General features: G+C 46.4%; 1 protein-coding gene and 1 long non-coding RNA gene across 5 annotated transcripts in view; one reads left to right on the top strand and one right to left on the bottom strand.

The window, feature by feature from the left end:
• Positions 1 to 3,233, bottom strand: part of SGPL1 (sphingosine-1-phosphate lyase 1) — a 62,575-nt gene extending 59,342 nt beyond the window's left edge. For 2 of the 4 annotated variants that reach the window (XM_009009780.5, XM_078345648.1), the window contains exons 1-2: positions 3,149 to 3,233; positions 2,283 to 2,340 (exon numbers count right to left, since the gene is read on the bottom strand). In XM_009009780.5, coding sequence (XP_009008028.1) covers positions 2,283 to 2,309 — 27 coding nt within the window. In that variant the 5' untranslated portion in view covers positions 2,310 to 2,340; positions 3,149 to 3,233. The other 2 variants (XM_009009779.4, XM_035268058.3) reach the window with 2 other exon arrangements.
• A 5,975-nt stretch (positions 3,234 to 9,208) lies between these two features.
• Positions 9,209 to 18,837, top strand: LOC118146125 (uncharacterized). Its single transcript, XR_004731578.3, has 3 exons — positions 9,209 to 9,426; positions 12,276 to 12,613; positions 14,003 to 18,837. It is a non-coding gene; the product is annotated as an uncharacterized LOC118146125 (long non-coding RNA).
• Positions 18,838 to 19,319: the final 482 nt, after the last annotated feature.

Here is a 19,319-nt window from a genome sequence, read left to right on the forward strand (position 1 = left end):
TAGAAGTAATAGGCGCGTCTCTGTGCATGGGAAAATATCCTACTTACATATAAGAACCTATAATTTACATAAACATATCCATCTATAAGAGGAAAAACAGAAACTGTCAATTACTACAAGTCACTCTGCATTAACTACCCAAGATGCTCACAGCAGTTATTTCTGGGTGATAAATTACTCCGGGGGTAGAGGGGAATGAATGGGGGGTGTAGGAGATAGGGAGGATTAACAAATCCCTGTTCCTTTTGCTTATTTGTAGTTTCCAGTATTTCTAACACAATGCTCTCTTAATAAGAATTTTAAGTTATATATGGCTATTTATTAAAAATCCACAAAATTTGGGGGCAAGAAACCGTTTTTGACGAACTTTTCATTGGGATCCATGGATAACCTAAGTATTCACCTATGTCTCTCCCATACAACCTAAAATCATCCTAGTTCCCCACCTCAAATCGCAATGCAAGGGATCAAAACTTAGTTTCTCTCTTCTCTATTCCCTCTGCAGACCTTACAGGTTATGCCACTACAATGTCAGCACTGAGTATAAGAAAACCTCACTACCAGTTTTTGCCAGTTTCCCAGTGACACCAACCCACCCTCTGGGATCGTGAGATAAAAGAGAGAAATGAATTGTTTTTAAATCACTGATTTTGCACTGAGAGAAATGACTTATTTAAAAAAAACATCCTTGGCTGGGTGCAGTGGTTCATACCTTTAAGTAATCCCAGCCCTTTGGGAGGCCAAAGCAGTAGATTACCTGAGGTTAAGAGTTTGAGATCCTGGCTAACATGGCAAAACCCCATCTCTATTGAAAATACAAAAATTAGCCAGGCATGGTGGCATGCACCTGTAATCCCAGCTACTCGGGAGGCTGAGGCAGGAGAATCACTTGAAGAACTCGAGTGAAGATCATGCCATTGCCCTCCAGCCTGGGCAACAAGAGTGAACTCCACCACAAAAAAAAAAAAAAAAAAAAACTAAACCCGGACACTTTTTCTATATCACCATTTCACAGCTATGAACTCCCCACAATTCTCACACTGAAAAGCCTGTAAAGAATCATAAACGTCCCAAAAATAAAATGTCATTTTGGTAAACACACATTTAGCAACACTATTCTTTCCCGCTCAGTACAACAGCACAGAAAGATCTCAGGCATACCTCTCTGCCCACCAAAAGAACTTAAATACAGACTGGTCCAATCCAACAAGCATTTGTTAAGCACCTACTGTATTCAGAACACCATGCTAGGTGTTTATTCATCTCTAAAAAAGTAGACATATGTGCCTGCCAGGGAACCATAACTCTAATTTGGAAGACAAACACTCAGGATGAACTAATATATGGCAGACCCCGATAAAATGTAATAACAGAGGTTTCAAATCTGCTCTGTTAGTATGGAAAGGGAGGGATTAAAACTGCAATAATTAGAAAAAGAAAGCCAGGAGAGGTGGTTCCTGCTCCTAGTCCTAGCTACTTCAGAGGCTGAAGCAAGAGGATCACTTGAAATGGGAGTTCCAGGCTGCAGTGAGCTATGATTATGCCTGTAAACAGCCACTGAACTCCAGGCTGAGCAACATAGCAAGACCCTGTCTCATTTATTAATAAATAAATAAATAAATAATTTTCAAAAAGATTCTTCAATGTTTTAAGTTCTACAATATACTGTATTGATATAGTTAATTCAGTCATTTATTCACCCTAATCATTCATCCAAAATAAAAGGTGGTTGGCTGAGCTTGGTGGTAATCCCAGCACTGGAAGGCCAAGGTGAGTGGATCACCTGAGGTTAGGGAGTTCAAGACCAGCCTGGCCAACATGGTGAAACCCTGTCTCTACTAAAAATACAAAAATTAGCTGGGCGTAGCAAATCCCAGCATTTTGGGTGGCCTAGGCCAGTGGATCACTTAAGGTCAAGAGTTTGATATCAGCCTGGCCAACACGGCAAAACTCCATCTCTACTAAAAATACAAAAATTAGCCGGGTGTGGTGGCGCGCGCCTGGAATCCCAGCTACTTAGGAGACTAAGGCAGCAGAGTCGCTTGAACCTGGGAGGTGGAGGCTGCACGGTGAACCGAGATCGCGCCACTGCACTCCAGCCTGGGCAACAGTGAGATGCCGTCTCCAAAAAGAAACAAAGCAAAACAAAATAAAAGGTGGCAGAAATGCTCAGCTACCAAAAGCAAGCATCAGAGGGGAAATCTACACACTGGGATCCTTTGAACTAAAAAAACCGAGACAAGCGCCTTCGAACCAGGAGGATGTCTACAAAAAAGGCTCACCAACATCAGAAGGTCTGTGCTAGGCATCTTCCTCGTTCAGCCTCCTCTTCTTCAGAATCTGTAAAAGGGAACCAGGTTTGTTTACTTCCAGAGCTTTAAACTGTCTCACCGGCCCGCCTAGATTCGCCAGAGTAACCAAGTTATGGTTATGCCCCTCCTTTGAAGGCTCAGATTTCACTCCCAGATATTACACTCCACCCCCTGCACCAGACTAGCGAATCAAATTCCTGCTGCAACTAGGTTTCCCTCCCACAGCTGATGAAACGAATCCAGACCTAGACTCCCACAAAGCATTCCATCCAGGTGGATACTAGGGGAGACGCCCCGTCTGCGCGCGATCAGGGTGGGGAGCCCAGAGCCCAGCCCAGGCCACCTAACCCGGGCTGAGGTGTGCCGGGATCCTGAGAGTGCCAGGATCCTGTCTCCTCCGCACTCCCTTCAGAAGTAGCCCGGCCTCGCTCCCGTCGTCACGCCTCCCTCCTCGCAGGCCTCCCTTCCCTTTGGAGGACCAGCAAACCCTGGCTGCCCACGCCCACTCCTACTCCGGCTGCAGGAGTGGGCTCCAGGCCCGCCCCCACCGCAGCCCCACGCCCGCCTGCAGTCCACTCACTCGTACCTCGGCTGCCGGTGCCCACGCCTTCAGCCCGCCTCCGCCCTGGCCACAGCCGCCCCGCGCCTCTGCGCGCCCCCGGCCTCAGTCCTCTTCTCACCCCGCGGCGCCTCCATCCCGACCCTCCCCGCTCCCCAGAGCCCCCGGCGATCCCTCCACCTCCTCACGCCGGAACCAGCTTCCCGTCTCCTTCCCTCGAGCACTCTCCCACGCCTGCCACCTCCACCTCCCACGTCTTCCTCAGCGCTCGACCTACTCGCGAGCCAAGGGATACGGACTACCAGGTCTCCTCTGCCGCAGCCAGGATTAGAGGCCCGGCCGCCGCCGGCCCCGCCCCTCCCGGAAATGGCTTCGGGGCGCCGGCCTGGCTCCCGGACCCCGCCGTGCGCGGCCCCGCTGCCACCAGCCGCGCGCACGCCCGGACCCAGGCCCCATGGCGTGTGCGCGCCACCTGCTGGCCAGGCAGCAGGCTGCACCCAGGCCCTCCAGTGACTGTCTCAACCAGGCCGTCCTGGGGTTCGCTGTGGGATCCTGATGGTCACCAACTTCTCTTCCAGCCTGCCTTTAAAAAAACGCTTTCTGGTCACATTTGGCCACTTGGAACTCCCTGAGCGAGTAGGCCTGCAGGGCATTGTACAAACTAATCCAAATCAGCCACAGAGTTAGGTCTCTAGAGGAAGATTTTGGGATTTTAATTAATGAGCAAGGCATTTGACCTTTCTCGTGCATCAAAATCCCAAGACCTGTCTCTTTCCTGGGACGGGGACTTCATTTTTCCATCGAGGTCAGTGGTGCGTGAAGAAAAGAAACATGGAAACTTATTTCATGGAAATGCCATCCCCAGCCTCCCCTCCACCACCGCCCCTCAAAAAAAATGGAGAGCAGAGACTATTCTGCCATCATCACTACTTTTCATGAGCAGTGCTGGGAATCGTCTTGCGCGCAAGGGCCCACTGGGATCACAAAGGTCACCTTCATTTCCTGACCAAAAAAACTAAGTCTCAGCTGGGTGCAGTGGCTTACGTCGGTAATCCCAGCACTTTGGGAGACTGAGGCCAGAGGATTGTCTGAGCCGAAGAGTTCTAGATCAGCCTGAGCAACATACCGAGACCCCCCAGCTCCAAAAAAAAAAAAAAAAAGAAAAAACTAAGTCTCAGATAGGTTTCCCATGACTTGTCCATGTTGTCATGGATTGCTTTAGTGGAAGCAGAAGGCAGTGCAGTTACCTGGAACCAACTGGTCAGGGACCTGCATTCAAGATTATTTTTTCAGTAGATTTTAAAATGACACCTAGATGGAATCTTGAAATCTCTCAAACAAAAATGACACTAATGAGGGTACCCAATTCCAACCCCTTGGAAAATGTTGCCATGACACTAAAATGAGGGCATTATCATCACTACCACCATTATCCTCACGTAGTGCTTTCAGGATGAAATGTACTATCACAGATGCCCTCCTCTGCACACCCCATCCGCACTTTCCAGTTCCCCAGCCAGAATGGTTAAGGCCCTGAAAGACTGTAACAGGTTATCTTTAGGCTTCCTCACCCCCATTCCTTCAGAACTCCCAGACACCTCTACCATCCAGAGCCCCCAACTGAGGCACGAACACCCCCATACCCTTACCCCTCTCAGTACTGTTACCCAGCAGACATGCATTCTCAGTGTTTAAGGGTCAGAAAATGTTCTGGGGCCTCCTGCCAATGCCTGCTCATCAAGAGTTGCTTTGGGGTTTCAAGCATACCTTCCCATTCCCCATCTCCTACCCTTCTGCTTTAATTCTTTATCAGATCCCCCAGGAACTGCACATCTCCTCTCCCACCTTCTTGTTGGCTACCACCCTACCCCCATCCTTTAATTTAGAATCTATGCACCCAGATGACTAGAGGGTAGGGTCATGTCTGATTCCTCCCTACACCTTAACACACAGAATGCAGTCTGCTTATTCTTCCAGATGCACAAACCAATTCAATCGTACTGATGGATCCTTACTTTGCCAAGAACTATGCTAGGCACCTTTACATACAAGCTTTATTTATGTCCTGACCTGCACAGATCAGGTGACTCTCATCAGCTCTCAACTTGTAAACAAGGACACCAGGACCAAAGAAGGACGTGATCCTCCCAAATACACACAGGCAGGATGGGGTGGAGTTTGGATGGGGATCCAAGGCTTCAGACTTTGTAGGGAGGAACTCAAATATGCAGAAACTGAGGTCCAGAGAGAGAGATGCAACTCCTGGCAGTTCCTGGCAGAGCCCAGCCTAGAACATGGATCTGGGCTTGCAACTCTGTGAGCCAACGAAGCTGTGTGTGTGTGTGTGTGTGTGTGTGTGTGTGTGTGTGTGTGTGTGTGCGCGCGCGCGCAGCATTGGCATCACCTGAGAGCTTGTTGAATGGATGTTCTTGGAGCCCCCCTCCAGGCCTCCTGAATCAGAATCTACATCTTAACAAGGTCCCCAGGTGATCTCAATGCACAAGAAAGTAACAAGTACTTCCCTAGACCCTATTTTTGCAGAGAAAGCACAATTTTTGTTTGCTTATTTAGAAACGGGGTCTCAATATGTTGCCCAGGCTGGAGTGTAGTGGCTATTTACACCTGTGATCTTAGCTCAGTACAGCCTTGAACTCCTGGGCTCAAGCAATCCTCCTCTCTCTCAGCCCCCTGAGTAGCCGGGACTACAGACACATGGTGCTTTGCCCAGAGGCACGATAGTTGTATTAAGTTTGTGGGTTGTTTGGGATGGCTCAAGGAGGTGGATGAAGAGGGTGTCTGCCTGGGGCTGTGGAGGGAACCAGTGCTCCCCAGTTGTCCTTTGGTACCATCATGGTACCTTCCAGGATGATGACAAAAGATTGTCATTCGGGTGTCAGTGAGGCCCTGAAATTCCCACAGATGACAGAAGCCTTGGGGATTGGGAGGCAGGTGTAGGGCAAGATGGCCTGGGATATTTTCCCTCTGTGGCTTCCTTAATTTAGGCTGGGAGGATCTCCCTGTAGTGCTTGTGTCTACCATCGTTTAAACAATTCATGCCAGCAAATCTGGTTCTGCTTAAAATGGCAGTCATCCATGACCAAGTTAGTGACAGCCTCCCCCTCATGCATGAGCACACACTCCTACTCTAAAAAGCAGGCGCACATACTCTCCTGCCTCCATTCTTGTTTCTGACACCCCTTGCTCAGCTGGGGACCTTCTTGGGAAGTTCACTTCAAGACAGGGCTGTGGGCAGGTCTTAGGAGGTTTGCAGCCTCTGGGCCAGTCCTGGAAAGGAATGGCCCACAGGAAACCAACAAACAGTTCCTGGAGCCCAGAATGCCCAAGAAGGGGCAGAAGACCAGCACATAGCTCCAGCAGCAGGCTGGGCTGGTCACAGCAGAGCTGGCCACCAAGGGAGGGAGACGCCAAGGGCCAGACAGACATGGGAGCACCCACAGAAAGGACCAAATGCCCTGACATTGCCAACTGCAGTGAGAAAGGGGCAGCGAGTCACCAAGTTATCACAGGCCCCCTGCCTCATCCAGGTAAGTGTCCCAGGTGCCAGTTTGATCAAAGTCAAAGTGGCCAGCCCTCAGAGAGCCAAGAGTTATTTCCCAAGGAAACATCTTTCCTAAAGAAGCCCACTGTTGGGTTTGGATCTGTGTCCTCACCCAAATCTCATCTCATATTGTAACTCTCGGCTGGGTGCAGTGGCTCAAGCCTGTAATCCCAGCACTTTGGGAGGCCAAGGCAGGAGGATCACAAGGTCAAGAGATCGAGACCATCCTGGCCAACATGGTGAAACCTCGTCTCTATTAAAAATATAAAATTAGCTGGGTGTGGTGGTGCATGCCTGTAGTACCAGCTACTGAGGAAGCTGAGGCAGAAGAACTGCTTGAACAGGGGAGGTGGAGGTTGCAGTGAGCCTAGATCATGCCACTGCACTCTAGGCTGGCCACAGAGCAAGACTCCATCTCAAAAAAAAAAGGAATTGTAAGTCTGTAACTCCCACTCCTAGAGTGAGGCAGGAAATTGGATCATGGGGGCAGTTCCCCCATGCTGTTCTCATGGCAGTGAGAGATCACTCATGAGGTCTGATGGTTTTGTAAGTGTTCGGAACTTCTTCCTTCGTTCTCTCTCCTGCTGCCTTGTGAAGAAGGTGCTTGCTTCTCCTTCACCATCAGCCATGATTTTCCACATCCAGCTATGTGGAACTGAGTCAGTTAAACCTCTTTCCTTTCTAAAGTCCCAGTCTCAGGGAAGTTCTTAATAACAGCGTGAAACGGACTAATACACCCGCCATTGTTGCCATCCAAGCTGCACAGTCACTCCTAGAAAACATCAAAAACTGAGAGCAACTGTTTATCCAACACCAAATACACATGAACTTCCTTTGACAAAATAGCTTTGAAGGCAGGTAAGCAGGCCTCTACTCAGGAATCATTGTGTGGCCTCCAGCAAGTTGTTTTAACTGTCCAAACCTGGGCTTCCTCCTATGTAAAGCAAGAATTAACCACGACCCTAGGACTGTTGTGGCGTGTAAGAGATGCATGTGTGTCCCCATCACATATGGGGCCTGATCCACCATAGGCACTCAAGAATTATTACTATTATTATTATTAATTTATAAAGACAATGTCTCTCTATGTTGCCCATGCTGCTCCTGAGGATACTCAAGTGATTCTCCCACCTTAGCCTCCCAAAGTGCCAGGATAACACGTGTGAGCCACGGTGCCCTGCCAAGAATTATTGGTCTAACACCCTCCATGTATATCCAGGGTGTGCTCAAATAAGATTCCAGTCTGAGCCCTGTGACTGACTAAGCCCAGCCCTCTCACCTTGTTGCTGTAGGTTGGTTTTGATCTCCATCAGGACCTGATCCTGACAAGTTGGTTAGTCCTTCCAGTGTGTGCCTTGCCCTCTCTAGGGCATCCTAGACCTCTGAGAGGCTTGTCTGAGAGCTACAGATCTACTGTTTTCATGCAGGTTTAATTGCTTGTAGACCAATAAGTCTCAAACCAACCAGATCCCACACCCCTGTTTGTAACAAAGATTGTAACTCCCTTCTACTGTCTTCCCTGTTTTATAACTCCCTTCTACTATCTTGAAATCAATATAACACTATGACTTTAAAAGGGAATGTCATGATAATAAAATCATACATGAAGTTGGCAGAGGCATGGGCTTACTTTTTTTTTTTTTTAGATGGAATCTCGCTTTGTTGCCCAGGCAGGTGTGCAATGGTGCGATCTTAGCTCACTCGCAACCTCTGCCTCCTGGTTTCAAGCAATTCTCCTGTCTCAGCCTCTTGAGTAGCTGGGATTACAGGCACATGCCACCACGCCAGTCTAATTTTTGTATTTTTAGTAGGGACAGGGTTTCACCATGTTGGCCAGACTGGTCTTGAACTCCTGACCTCGTGATCCATCTGCCTTGGCCTCCCAAAGTGCTGGGATACAGGCGTGAGCCACCACGCCTGGCCGAGGCATGGACTTAACAGTGGATATGTTTGCGTGATGGGAATGCCATATTTAATTGAATAGTGCTGCCACTGTTGTTTTTATATCTGACATTTTGAAATAAGGACTAAATTAGGATATTCACAGAACTAGATACAGTCGTCATGGATAGGACAGCTGCCGACAGAGACCCGTATAGAGGTAGCATCTCGGTGACTTAATTACTATGTGAGCAGCATTGCCATGGATGATGTGATATTACAAAACTGTGGATTAGGGTTGAAAGCGTTCCAAACAAAATGAAGGACAACTTACATGCAGCTGTCAACATGGTAGTTGTACTCCGGGTAGGTTATACAATAAAATCATGTTTGTTGTTGTTTGAGACAGAGTCTCACTCTGTCACCCAGGCTGGAGTTTAGTGGCACAATCTCAGCTCACTGCAACCTCTATCTCCTGGGTTCAAGTGATTCTCTTGCCACAGCTTCCTCAGTAGCTGGGATTACAGGCGCCTGCCACTGAACCTGGCTAATTTTTGTATTTTTGGTAGAGATAAGGTTTCCACATGTCGACCAGGATGGTCTCAAACTCCTGACCTCAGGTGATTCACCTGCCAGGGGATTACAGGTATAAGCCACTGCACCTAGCTGTTTTTGTTCTTTTTTTTAAACGTATGTGTAAAGTGAAGTTGATTATGGCTCATTTGACTATAAACTAGCTTTTCACCTCTATGAATATTCTGATGGTGCATTCAAAAGATGTATAGGACTCAGGACAATTCTTCATTGTGAGGGATGCATCCTATCACTGAATTCCAGAGGAACCAGCCTCATCATTGTGACAACCAAACGTTTTTTAATTTCCAGAGTGCTCCCTAGGGAGCCCAGCTGCCCCAGTGAGAGATTCTCTTGCGGACTGATAACAAAGATACACTCCAGCACAAGCCTCATTTTAGGATCTACAGCTGAGGATTCGTCAAGCCAGAAGGACTTAAGCATCATCCAGGTGCCTGTGTCCATTTAGCATGGACTGTTAGCATCACCAAGGAGCCTTTCAAAATCCACGTCAGGGCTCTCCTGCAGATGGAGTGAATGAGGTGTGAGGCCCAGACATCTGTCTTTTGTACATTCCTAGATGAGAGCTGCAAGATTCTATCCATTTTTATCTGTTTCTGAGCCTTGGTCTTGCAGCTAATGGGGGCAGAACATAAAAGTCCTGACATTCTAGCCCCAGAAGCCCGATCCAGGAAATGTAGCGAAATTTGTGGGTTCTTGTGGGGCTGCTGGGACGCTGTGCTGTGGAGTTTTGGTTGCACCATTAACTCTCTCTGGGCTTCGATTTCCTCATCTCAAAATTAGGTAGAGAGGGGGAAGCTGCTCCTCACCTCTGTCAGTCTAGAGTGCTCCTTGGGCCACTGGGGTTACCCTTCCCAGAATCCTCTGTTTGGTATCTCCATCTGTCTGTCTCCAGGTGCCAAAGAAGGGCCTGCTGTCATGTGGTTACTTGGTTGGGAGAGTGTTTGTCCTGGCCCTGCTGTGAGGATGATCATGTTGCCAGATTGCCCTGGGGGGCCAGGTTCTCTCACCGCCCTTCTGAGTGTTGACATAGATGGGACATGATAAAGAGGTCCAGTGAGTAAACAGAGGACCAGTGGGGTAATTTCAGCCCTTGGCCCTGGTTTGCTCCTTGTCTGGCCCTGTAGAACTGATTTCCACAGTTCACTCAGAGGGACTGGGCAGCACCTGTATCCTAGGCTCAGAGGTCAGGGTAGCCAGGGGTGTGTCCTAATCTACAAGAGTTGAAGAGCTTTTTATGTCTAAAACTGAATGAAAGGAATTTTCTCTAGTCAGTGACTAACGGAGGAATATTCTCTATGCTCAGTGGGAGTGACCGAGGCAGAGGGATCAAGGGCAGCTTGAGCTGAGAACATAGCAGAATCAGGAGTCAACCAGGCAGAGAGGGGCAGAAAGAGTGTATTGGCTGAGCAAGTGCTGAGGACCAGTGGTGGGGCAGGGGGGCCAGGCCACTGTGGCCAGAGACAAGCCTGAGAGGGACGGAAGGGAGAAGCTGGCATGCAGGTCAGTAGGGGCAGGCATGGAAAATACATATGCCTTCCGGGGGCCCAGGCAGGTAATGTGACTGCTACCAATTGGGAATGTAGGCTTCGGGCTCATTCATTCAACTATTCAATGCCACGTTGCAATATTGATGGCCTGGGATGGATCATCAAGCAAAACAAAGAGCCCTGCCCTCAAGCAACTTACATTCCAGCAGAAGGAGACAGACATAAGCATAATAAATAAGTAAACTATACGGTATGTTAGGAGATGCTTGGGGCTATGGAAAGGGAGGAAGCAAAGTAGTGTAAGGGAAGCACGAAGTATGGGGCTTGGGGCAGGATGCCATGGGTACTGCAATTTTATGTATTTAGTTTTTTGAGATGGAGTCTCACTCTGTGGCCCAGACTAAAGTTACAGTGGTGCCATCTTGGCTCACTGCAACTTCCAGCTCCCAGGTTCAAGCAATTCTCCTGCCTCAGCTTCCCAAGTAACTGGGACAGGTGCACATCACCACTCCAGCCTAATTTTTGTATTTTTTTAATTGCATTTTAGGTTTGGGAGTACATGTGAAGAACATGCAAGATTGTTGCATAGGTACACACATGGCAGTGTAATGTGCTGCCTTCCTCCCCATCACCTATATCTGGCATTTCTCCCCATGCTGTCTCTCCCCAACTCCCCACCCCCTGCTTTTTAATAGAGATGGAGTTTTACCACATTGGCCAGGCTGGTCTTGAATTCCTGACCTTGGGTGATCCACGTGCCTTGGCCTCCCGAAGTGCTGGGATTACAGTCATGAGCCACCACACCTGGCAATTTAAAATAGAATAGTAGGGTAATTCAGTATCTCAATTTTCCAAGGAAAAACAGAAATCTAGATTTTAAAAAATTCTCTCAATTTTAAAATGATGATGCCCTGGGAGCCTGCCAGAGTCAGAGATTATTCTCACTCTCTTTGCCAGGGACACTTTGGTTCTTTGTGTTGAACAGTGGGTTCAGCACTCCAAGAGACACAGCCCACTTAAAGGGCTTGTCATTAACCCTTGGACACAAGCTTCAGATGTTACCAACAATGCTTTTCAGCCATCTGTGGAGAGTGCTTCCTTTTTCCATACGCCCAAGTTGCTCAGAACTCCCATTTTCTTGGGGCAGACACAGGGGTCGCCTGCAGCCCCACTCCTTGCCCAAGCTCTAGGGGAAAGACAGGACTGTTGCTTCAGAGCAGAACAGTGCGGTCTCTGGAGCATAAATGAGGCCCATCATGCCTTCTCTCTCGCCTCCAGGTGCTACAGGCAGGGACAACAGGCAGGTCCCTCTTTATTCTTAGTTAACAACAGGAAATAGCAAGCCAGCATAATTTCTGGACAAAAAGAGCACATAGTTTTATAGAAGAACCATGCTGTTTTCTTGTTGCAATCTGCATAATTTATCTTGTGACCACAGTGTAACTCACTGAATCACCTCTGTTTGTTAATTCCATCTTTTTCCTCCCAAGATACAAAGGGGGGAAAAATCTCTAGTTGTGTGGTGATGGTCAAGAGCTCTAAAAGATCATGAAGTGTGATACAACCAAGGAACTCCCAGAACTTTGGGGAACTCATTCAGTTTTGAAGATCTTTTAAAATGGAGATATACTTTATGTACAGACAAGTCCAGGAATCAAAGCGTAGAGTTGATGAGTATTCACATAGTGAATACCATTGTTCAGTGCCACCCAGATCAAGAAACAGTATGTCACCAGTTCAACTGTTCTTTAAATAAACGCAAATGCAGATGGCAAGCCTCCTGTCTGAGACCTCCAGGTCCTACAGGAAATAGTATTTTGAGCAACAGCCATTGAAGTCTGTTCAGTTAAGGGACTGACAATATTCTATTTGTGTTTTAGAACAATCCCTCTGTGAGGTATGGAGAATGGCTGGGAGAGAATTCACATGGGCAAGGTACTCAGCAAAGAATGAAGACAGTTGGTTCTAGAACAATGGCATAAGCTTAGAAGATGGACCTTTGGAAAGTGAGAGAGCAGATTGAAACAAGACTCCCAAAGCCACAAGCTACCCTGGCGAGCAGGCTCCCACATGTGCCCTCAAGCCAAGATTCCCAGGGAAGAAGTCACATACAGAGCTCAGGGGAAACTAACCCATATCTAGTCGGCTCTACCTTTAACTCATTGCAGCAAGATTGGGGTACCTCTCCCTTAACCACCGGATTCTTTCTGACTTGAAGGTTGGTTGGCAGAAGTAACCATAGAGTGACTGTGTTCATGCTGGTGCTATTTCAGCTTATCCTAAGTGCTATGGGTTGAACTGTGTCCCCCAACAATCCATGTGGTAAACTCCTCCATCCCAGTACCTCTGAATATGGCCTTACTTGAAAATAGGGTCATGGCAGACATCATGAGTTAAGATGCAGTACTACTGGAAGAGGGTGCACCCCTAGCCTAATATGACTGGTGTCCTTATAAAAAGGGGCAATTTAGATAGACACGCATAGAGGGGGAGCCCCATGTGAAAATGAAGGCGGTAATCAGAATGATGACTTTACAAGCCAAAGACCATCAAAGGTTGCCAGCAAACCACCAGTAGCTAGGGGAGGGCCACGGAACGAGTTTTTCCTCATCGCCCTCAGAAGGAAGCAGCCTGGCCAACACCTTCATCTCAGATTTCTACCTTCCAGAACTGGGAGACAATCTGTTTCTGATATGCAAGTCACCCCAGTTTGTGGCACTTTGTTTACAACAGCCTGATTAGCAAGCTAACGCAGATTCTCGCGCTAGCCCCAAACCTCAGTAGGTTGGCAATAGAGGAATGGGAAGGGCGGGGTGGCATGACCATTCTCGGTGGCCTCATGTTCCCCCTGAGCTTCCAAGTGTTGGGGCAGTGGTGGGGCCTCAGAAGCCTGCAGAGCTCCCCAGTAGCTGCTGCCAACTGGCTTTCTGGGAGACAAAGCAGCCTCAAGCTGGTCCTTGTGGGTGTCCCTGAGGGTACTGCCACATTCAGTTTTACGGTATAAACCCACGCCTGCCACTTAGGGACAGCTGTTGCAGGAGGCACTGCAGAGGAAACCACTCACTCAGACATATTTCAAATGACCACTCTTATTATCAACTATCCATTTAATTCAAGCATGTCTAATGTTTAAACCATGTGCGCTGGCTGCCTACCCAAACACCTAACTCAACATTCCTCGCTATTGCATCATCTTAGAACAAATTAAACTCATTTCATTTGAATATTCATGTAAATTCCTTCAATACATCACACAAATCCTTTAAAATAAACTGTTTATAGCTAGTAGCCATGTCCTGACCTCAGCCGTCTACCTACAGGGAAGTCTTACAAAGTTTCTAGTTGGGAACAGATGTCCCTTTGGGAATTGCCCAATGTTGTCTCAGGACATGACCTCACAATAGCAAAAACAAGTCAAGGCCTTGGCTAGAAAGTTCTTCTTAACAAGTCAGTTACAGGACAAGCATAACTAAGTCCGCAGAGGTGACCTGGGCGCCTAACCCCAGCCAATATGGAAAGCACGCACTTACCTGGTAACCCCTCCATATATGGTAACCCATAGCAATAATCATCTATCAATGGCTGTTCTGATCTATCTGTAAATTAGATCACACAGGGAGAAGACAACCTTGAAGGGAAAGACACCATAAGAAGCCCGGTTAACTGAATGCCCTTCTTGAACCTGGCCGCAACGACCCCTAGGATCAGCCGCTGCGTCTCTCCACCTTCATCTCCCCCATTCCCACCTCACTCTCAGACTTTATGTCCCAACCATACTCACAGTGACTATCTGGGATACTTTTGAAACTGAGGACATATTATTAAGTTTTCTGGGGCAGCAAGTGTATATCAGTCTGTTCTAACGATCTGGGACTTCTGGTCTCCCTAGCCATCTAGAACAACTTAGAGCTCCCATCACATGCCCTGGGCTTTTAGAGCCCTAGACTTCTGCATGTGCTGTTCCCTTTTCTTGGAGCATCCGCCACTCCTCGCTCTACTTGCAACCTTCCCCATAAAGGCTAGAACAAGAATACTAACCAGAACCCCAAGGGGGTATATTTCAGCTCAATATTAAGAAGAACTTTCTAGCCAAGAAACCTAAACAGAAAATGAACAGGCAGCCTTGGGCAGTAGAGAGCTTCTTGTCTCTAGAGGTGTTTAAATGATCAATGCTAGCAAACCCTTGACAGGAATGAGGCAAGGATGCAAGCCTATAGTAGATGAATGGCCTGAATAAATACCTGAGACTCTATGACTCACTTATTCATCCATTCAGTGAATACTGGGCATCAGGCACTGTACCAAGAGCCTGATGAATTAACACAAAGTAAACACACCCATGTAACCACCACATAGATCAAGGCCCCTGTATTTGGTAGTGAACAAGGCAAATGTGACCTCTGACCTCTTAGAACTTACAGTCTTGCAGAAGAGATATATAAAATTGTAGCCTGTAATCCCAACACTTTGGGAGGCAGAGGCGGGAGATCATGAGGTCAAGAGATCGAGACCATCCTGGCCAACCTGGTGAAACCCTGTCACTACTAAAAATACAAAAATTAGCTAGGTGTCCTGGCACATGCCTGTAGTCTCAGCAACTTGGGAGGCTGGGGCAGGAGAATCACTTGAACCCGGGAGGTGGAGGTTTCAGTGAGCCAAGATGGTGCCACTACACCCCAGCCTGGTGACAGAGTAAGACTCTATCTCAAGAAAAAAAAAATTGTAAGAATTATTGGGTACTAAGAGAGAGTACAGGAGGAGAACTAGGTGTGGGGACCTAGTTTTGTTCCCCTACAGCCATTTTGTTCTATGACCTTGGATGTTCTGGTTAGCTCAGGCTTATTCTCTCTACTCTGATGCCTGCTCTTCCAGTTGAGTGACCTTCTGAATGCTGGCTTAGACCAGTCTATACCTGTCAGCTCCAGAGCTGTGAGCCCTGCTCAGATGACAGGTAACTAGGTGACTTTGATCATCCCAGGGGAAACAAGTGAGTGAGCCATGTGGGGTCTTTAACCACACCTCCTTTCTTTCCACTTCTCTTTTCTGAAAGACCATCAAAAGACTAGTTATGCACATCTCAGGACAATAAAGGCCCAAAAATTGCTATGATAGATGTACCCACAGAGGCCGGCAAAAGCTCAGACTCTCAGAGCAGCCAACCTTCATCAAAGCACTCAGTGGTACTGGCCACAATCCAGAACTCCAGGCACAACGCGAAAAGACACAGCAAGTGAGCCAAGGGCATGTGGCCACAGGATTGTCCCCTGCACACTGATGGGGAATAGCATCAGGATAATACAGCAGCCATTCACAAAACGTTTGCTTGATTTGGGTAAACACTAATAAGTTAAAAGCAAATACCATGCATCAAACCTTTACTGTGGATCACACACTGTGCTGAATGATCACATAGACATTATCTTGCTTAATCATCAAACAGCTACTTAAAGTTAGAAGAATTATTATTTCTGTTTTACAGATGAGGAAACAGGTCAGGAGTTGTCAAAATTTGGTCTAAGGTCACATAGAGAATGGCAGACACAAGTGTCTCTGGAGCCCAGGCTTCTGGCCTCTGTTCTGTGGAATCTTTCATGGGGTTAAATGAGAGCCCACCAAAGCAGAGTGAGTTGAAATGAGCTGCCCTCTCTGACCTCCAAAGGCAGGTTAGTAAGTCCTTAGCAGAGTCACAGTTTAGCAAGAGAGTTCATTGCATAGGCAAAGTCAAAAGAAAAACAACAAACTAGAAAAAAAGTATTTTAATTACTCGTATTACAAAGTGATAATCTCTCTAATACATAAATCCATCTATATACGAACTAACAAACCAACAGAAAAATGAACAAAGGATATGAACAAAGCTCACAAAAATGTATACAAATGGCACTTAAACATATGAAAATTCAACCTCATTCAGTAAAGAAATGCAAATTAAAGCTATACTGGCCAAGCATGGTGGCTCACGCCTGTAATCCAGCACTTTGGGAGGCTGAGGTGGGCAGATCACGAGGTCAGGAGATGGAGACCATCCTGGCTAACACTGTGAAACCCCATTTCTACTAGAAAATACAAAAAAGTAGCTGGGCATGGTGGCATACACCTGTAGTGCCTGCTACTTGGGAGGCTGAGGCAGGAGAATTGCTTGAACCTGGGAGGCAGAGGTTGCAGTGAGTCGAGATCATGCCACTGCCCTCCAGCCTGGGTGACAGAGTAAGACTCTGTCTCAAAAAAAAAGCTATACTAACATAGCTAACATAGCATTTGTCTCCTATAAACTTGACAAACGTGTGGGATGCCCTTAAACATGTACTATATTTGAAAAGAAGGAAAGTCAGTGATTTAAATATCTATCTTAAAAAATTATAAAAAGAAAGCAAACTAAGCCTAAAGAAAGTAGAAGGTAACAACAAAGATGTTGGAAACATAGATGCTTTGTGCTGCAAAGACAAATTAGCACTGAGACAAAGGATCTTTCAGCAACACAGTTTTACTTCCTGGACTGCAGGAAAGGTACTCTCGCCAGCCATCTTGCCATAGGAGTACAAAGAACAAAGGGAAACACACAAATTTATCCCTTATACATTTGGGGTCGTTCTTACTGCTGTGTCTGATCTCTGTTGGCTGGATCCAGACATCACAATCTAAACTAAAACCGATTGGCTAACTGAAAACTTTTCTAAATAGGCAAAAGCACTGGAGAACTGGGATATGCCTGTGAGCATGTCCAGCACAGATATCTTGGTTAAAATACAAGGACATAGAATGTTTTATATGCCTGTAAGCATGGCAAGTTTAACAGCTACATAGGATAGGGCTTAACAAAGTTGTTAGCACACTTATTCTTTAACAAGAAGGGAAACTTTAAAAAGGAACTTTTTTACTTCCCACAGAAGAGGATCCAACAAAATGAAAAATTGGTTTGTTAAAAATAACTACCAAAAATAATAACCCCTGGCAGGATTGATTAAGAAATAAGAGAGAGAGAAAGGGATAAGAAAGAGAGAGAACAAATTCAGTCCAGTATCAAAAATGAAAACAAAGATATCACTATAGATCCTGGAAACAAAGATATGGTATTTATGCAATAAATTTGAAAATGAGATGATATGGAAAAATTCCTGGAAAAGCACAATGATGCCAACACTGAAATAACACAGACATCAGAATTATCTGGCAAAGATTTTACAGCAGCCATGATTTTTGAAAAATTACTTCAGTAAAAACTTAGGAACACAATTAAAACAAAAGAAAAACATAGGAAGCCTCAGCAAAGACATAGAAGATATAAAGGACAAATGGAGATTTTAGAACTGCAAATTACAATCACTAAAATTAAAAGTCAGTGAATGGGCTCAACAGCAGAATGGAGGAGGCAGAGGAAAGAATTCATGAACTGGGAGACAGAAATTAACCAACCTGAAAAAGAAACACTAGATCAAAAACAAAACAAACTAGAACCATATAGAAACAGAACCTCAGCCAGGCGAGGTGGCTCACGCCTGTAATCCCAGCACTTTGGGAGGCCGAGACAGTTGGATTACAAGGTCAAGAGTTCACGACCAGCCTGGCCAAAATGCTGAAACCCCATCTCTAATAAAAATATAAAATTAGCCAGGTGTGGTGGCCGGTGCCTGTAATCCCAGCTACTCAGGAGGCTGAGGCAGGAGAGTGGCTTGAACCCAGGTGGCAGAGACTGCAGTGAGCCGAGATCACGCCACTGCACTCCAGCCTGGGTGACAGAGCAAGACTGTGTCTCAAAACAACAACAACAACAACAAGCAGAACCTCAGGGACCCGTGGAACTCTAACAAAACAGCTACCATTTGCGTCTTCAAAGTCCTAGAAGAGTAAGAGGAAGAAGACGGGGCTGCAAAAGTACTTGACATAATGGCTGAAAAGCTCCCAAATTTGGGAAGAGACATAAGTCTACAGATTCGAGAAGATGGACAAACCAAAGAGAATAAACCCAAGGAAATTTGTGTCTCAAGACACATAGTTATTAAACTTCTAAAAACGAAAGACAAAGAAAAAAACATTTAAAGCAGCCAGAGAATAACTCCTTATGTACAGGAGAAAAAACAAGTAGAATGACAAGTTTTCTCATCAGAAATCACAGGGGTTAGTAGGAATATATTTTAGATGATGAAAGTAAAAAGCTGTTAACCCAGAATCCCATATGAGGAGATCAAAGGTCACCTAGTGAGCATCAAACAGACTATCGGCGGGCAAAACTCCTTTTCTGGGGAATTCAGAAGTAAACTTCCCTAGTATCTAAAGTTGGCATCTGGTTTCAGGCCTGTTTCTTTTTTCTTTCTTTCCTTCCTTCCTTCCTTCCTTCCTTCCTTCCTTTCTTTCTTTCTTTTTCTTTCTTTCTCTCTCTCTCTCTCTCTCTCTCTCTCTTTCTTTCTTTCAATGGAGTCTCACTCTGTCATCCAGGCTGGAATGTAGCGGCATGATCTAGGCTCACTGCAACCTCCACCTCCTGGGTTCAAGATGTTCTCAGGCCTCAGCCTCCTGAATAGTTGGGACTACAGGTGTGTACCACCATGCCCGGCTACCTTTTGTATTTTTAATAGAGACAGGGTTTCACCATATTGGCCAAGCTGGTCTCGAACTCCTGACCTTGTGATCTGCCCTCTTCAGCCTCCCAAAGTGCTGGAATTGCAGCCATGAGCCACCATGTGCAGCCTCAGGCCTCTTTCAAAAAAATAAAATAAAATTCATAAATAACTAGAATTTCTATACATCTTCGGAATGCCATGCTGAAACTCACTGTGAAAACTTTGATGACATTATGGCACCAAAATGTTGACAAGTGTAATCGTTTACCATGACCCACATGGCTAATGTGATCCAAATTACCCTTAAGCTCCCCGCTTAAGATCCGTAAATACCATTAAGGAAAATCCACTGGGGTGTGCTCAGTC

The sequence above is a fragment of the Callithrix jacchus genome, chromosome 12, assembly GCF_049354715.1.
Source record: "Callithrix jacchus isolate 240 chromosome 12, calJac240_pri, whole genome shotgun sequence".
NCBI classification, from domain to species: domain Eukaryota; kingdom Metazoa; phylum Chordata; class Mammalia; order Primates; family Cebidae; genus Callithrix; species Callithrix jacchus.